We start from the raw sequence: 3,181 nt of genomic DNA, 5'->3' as shown, positions 1-3,181 counted from the left end.
GAAGGGGGGGTTCCCCCCCCCTCCCGGTCACCCCCCACCCCAGCCCCCGCACCTCACAAACAGGATCTTGCTCTGGGCCCTTGGGGGCTGGTCCCGCTCGGCCTCGGCCGCCAGCTGCTCGGCCCGCTGTTCCAGCAGCTTCATGTCATCCATGCCGCTCTGCCCGGGGGCCAGGTCGGACACTGGTGCGGAGCGTGGGGTCAGCCATCAGAAGCGGGTCCTGCCCTCTCCATGCCTCCCCTCCCCAGAGCTACGCCCCCTCCACGGCCCATGGGTCCACCTGCTTCTTACTGGGCACCCCCCAACCTGTTCGAGGACCCAGGCCTCAAGGAGTTCCCAGTCTCGGGGCGGGGTCGGGGGGGGGAAGAGGCAGGGGTGGACCCTCAACCCTCTCAGGCCAGGAGGTCCAGGCTGGGCAGAGAGCAGGGAGACGGGCAGCGCACAGCTGCTCACCAGTGCCCGTGGCGCTGCCGGACACTTTGAGCATTTGCGAGGCCATGAAGTTGACCTGCGTGTTGTACGTGGCCTGCACACTGCGGCGGATGCGCAGCATCTCCCGGATGGTGTCCTCGTTGCCGTGCCGGACCTCGAAGTCCTTCCATGTCTGCCAGAAAGCGCCAGTGGTCTGGGGAGGGGAGGACACACGTGCATGAGCGAGCGGCCAGCCTCCCACCACCTGCCTGCCCAGGCTCTCCCCCGGCCCAGGCTCTCCCTACCCGGGGGTCGCAGATCTGGGAGCAAAAGCTGTAGATGGCCCGCGCCCGGTCGATCTCGCCCAGCTTGCACTCCATGTCGGCGAACCGCAGGCACATCTCCCGGGCATGTTCATCTGACAGCACCTGGTGGGGGCGGGGGAGAAGGCAGAGCATGAGCGGGTTCCCTGTACCTGGGCCTCCAGAACACTCCCTCGGGGTTCCCAAGTGCGGGCACACTCAGACCCTCTAGCCACCCCCCCCAACCCCCCCGCAGGGTACCTCGATGGCTTTCTGGTAGATGCTGCGGGTGTGGGTGACCCCGTAGATCTCGGCCGCACGCTTGATGTAGATGTTGAACATGTCGTACTGCTGGGCAGGCTCCACGGCCCGCGTGGCGCGCTCGTACACCGCCATGGCGTGCCGGGCCAGGCCCCACTCCTCCTCCAGCTGGGCGTACAGCAGGTACAGCGCTGCAACACGACGGGAGGGGGTCAGAGGCTGGCGTCGGGTCCTGGACAACCCCTCCCCTGCCCGGCCTGCCTGGCTCACTCTTCGCATATTTGGGAGGGCAGCCGTCCAGCGCCTGCTCGAAGAGGTCCCGTGCCCGCTCCAGCTTGCGGCCCCCGTAGCGGGCGATGAACTTGGTCAGGTAGGTGCTCCAGATATCAGACACGTTGGGCCACTTGAACAGCGAGATACCACGCTCATACGCCTGCCCCGAGAGAGGGTGTTGCGCATTGGAACCCAGGGCAAGACCATGTGGCACCCAGCCTGCCAGAGGGGTCCCCATGTCCCCCTTGGGCTGGTCACAGCAGCCCCACCCTGTCCACCCCGCCCCAGGATGACGGCGCAGTCAAGGGGTCTGTACACCCCCCTCAACAAACTGGGCAGGACTGGGACCCAGCAAGTCCCTGGTAGGTGACCTTACGGGCCAGGGAGTTTGGGGGGGTCCTCAGCTCTGTGGACACTGGAGCCCAGGGCCCTGGAAAGAGGTTCACGTGCCCAGGCCAGCGTCTGTGTCACTCGGACAGGGGGTGGAAACGTGCGGTGTCTGCACAGAACCAAAACCTCTCAACAGCGAGGCAAGGCCTCCCAACATGTGCACGCACAGAACCTCCCATACCTACAACCTGTGAGGCACACAGAGCAGGGACAGCCCGCACACGCCCGCAGCACAGAAACCAGACTCGATGCCTGTTAGGAGGTGAACTGTGGCCCCCAAACTCCTTCCCAGGACCTCAGGATGTAATGGGACATAACTCAGACATCTAGTCTTTAAAAAGGAAATGAAGGGGAGACATGACACCAGACCCTAATCTGAGATGCCTGGAGGGCCTGGGAGACGAAGACACAGACACACTGGTGGGAAGACGTAGGAAGACAGCCACCCGCAGGCCGAAGAGAGGGGCCTGGGGACAGACCAGCCCTGCCCACACTGCAGTCTGAGATCTCCGGCCCCCGGGACGAGGACAGTACGTCTCTGTTGTACACAAGCCCCCCGTACCTTGAAGCTCTCCTCAAAGTACTTGTGCTCCTCCAGGAACATGGCGTAGTTGATGACGATCTGGGGCGTGGCGATGCGCAGATCCAGGATGCGGTCGTACACGGCCTTGGTGGACTGCGGGGTGGCGGCCAGTCAGGGCACGTCCNACCTGGAAGGAGCCCAGGCTTTCCTCTAGGTCGGCGAGCATCGACCACACCTTCAGGGACTTGTACACGCGGTTCTGCACGGGCTCCGAGCCGTCAAAGTACTCGGCGCGGCGAGCAGGCAGCGCGGTGGCCTTCTGTGGGGAGCCAGCAGCAGGGGCGGGGGCTCAGAGTCGGCAGGGCCAGGTACACGCACCCCCACCCCCACCCCGGGCTCGTGCTCACCCGCAGCAGCCGCAGAGCCTGGTCGTAGTTCTCATGCCGGAGCTCCAGCTCGCCACACTCACACCACACGCTTGCCAGGTCGTCCACCTGCTTGAAGCTCACCTTGGTGGCCTTCTCTAGGATGACGCGGGCCTGCCGGGGTGGGCAGAGGGCAGGCTGGGACCCTGCTGGTTCAGCCCCCGTGAGAGTACACGTCTGTGCCTCCTGGGTCTTCTGGCCAAAGACACATCTGTACTTACACACACACACAAATGCACACGCAGCGGGTACTCACGTCATCCAGCTGCCCGTTGTCCTCATAAAACTTGGCGAATGCGACCCACAGGGTGTGGGGCTTGCCTGTAGCCTTGAAAGGGTCCACCGTCTGCACAGCCTCCGTGTACGTGTTGATGATCTGGGTGGGAAGCACGGAGTCAGGCTGGGCTGTAGGGCCTGGCCGGTGTGGGGGGGTGAGAGGGCTGATCACACACCTCCCGGGGGCGGCCTTGATGCAGGGCCACACGCTTGTGCCACTCGTGCACATGGTGTGGGTTCTGGCGCAGCAGGACACTGTTGAGGAGCAGGGGCCGCCGGCCAATGAGCTGCTCAAAGCGGGCCAGGCGCAGCTCCAGATC

The 3,181-nt window shown here is 64.7% G+C and overlaps 1 protein-coding gene across 1 annotated transcript in view; it reads right to left on the bottom strand.

The window, feature by feature from the left end:
• Window positions 1–3,181, bottom strand: part of XAB2 (XPA binding protein 2) — an 11,897-nt gene that overhangs the window by 627 nt on the left and 8,089 nt on the right. The window contains exons 8-17 of the mRNA XM_077745733.1: window positions 3,038–3,181; window positions 2,842–2,961; window positions 2,568–2,699; window positions 2,348–2,479; window positions 2,200–2,313; window positions 1,245–1,407; window positions 975–1,165; window positions 717–839; window positions 454–625; window positions 53–182 (exon numbers count right to left, since the gene is read on the bottom strand). The exon at window positions 3,038–3,181 is cut by the window's right edge and continues 3 nt beyond it. Of these exons, the coding sequence (XP_077601859.1) occupies window positions 53–182; window positions 454–625; window positions 717–839; window positions 975–1,165; window positions 1,245–1,407; window positions 2,200–2,313; window positions 2,348–2,479; window positions 2,568–2,699; window positions 2,842–2,961; window positions 3,038–3,181 (1,421 nt within the window). The remainder of the gene's footprint in view (window positions 1–52; window positions 183–453; window positions 626–716; window positions 840–974; window positions 1,166–1,244; window positions 1,408–2,199; window positions 2,314–2,347; window positions 2,480–2,567; window positions 2,700–2,841; window positions 2,962–3,037) is intronic.

Source organism: Crocuta crocuta, unplaced genomic scaffold (assembly GCF_008692635.1).
Source record: "Crocuta crocuta isolate KB4526 unplaced genomic scaffold, BGI_CrCroc_1.0 scaffold650, whole genome shotgun sequence".
Taxonomy (NCBI): Eukaryota; Metazoa; Chordata; class Mammalia; order Carnivora; family Hyaenidae; genus Crocuta; species Crocuta crocuta.
Note: the sequence above shows the minus strand (reverse complement) of the source record. Positions and strands in the feature narration are given on the sequence as shown.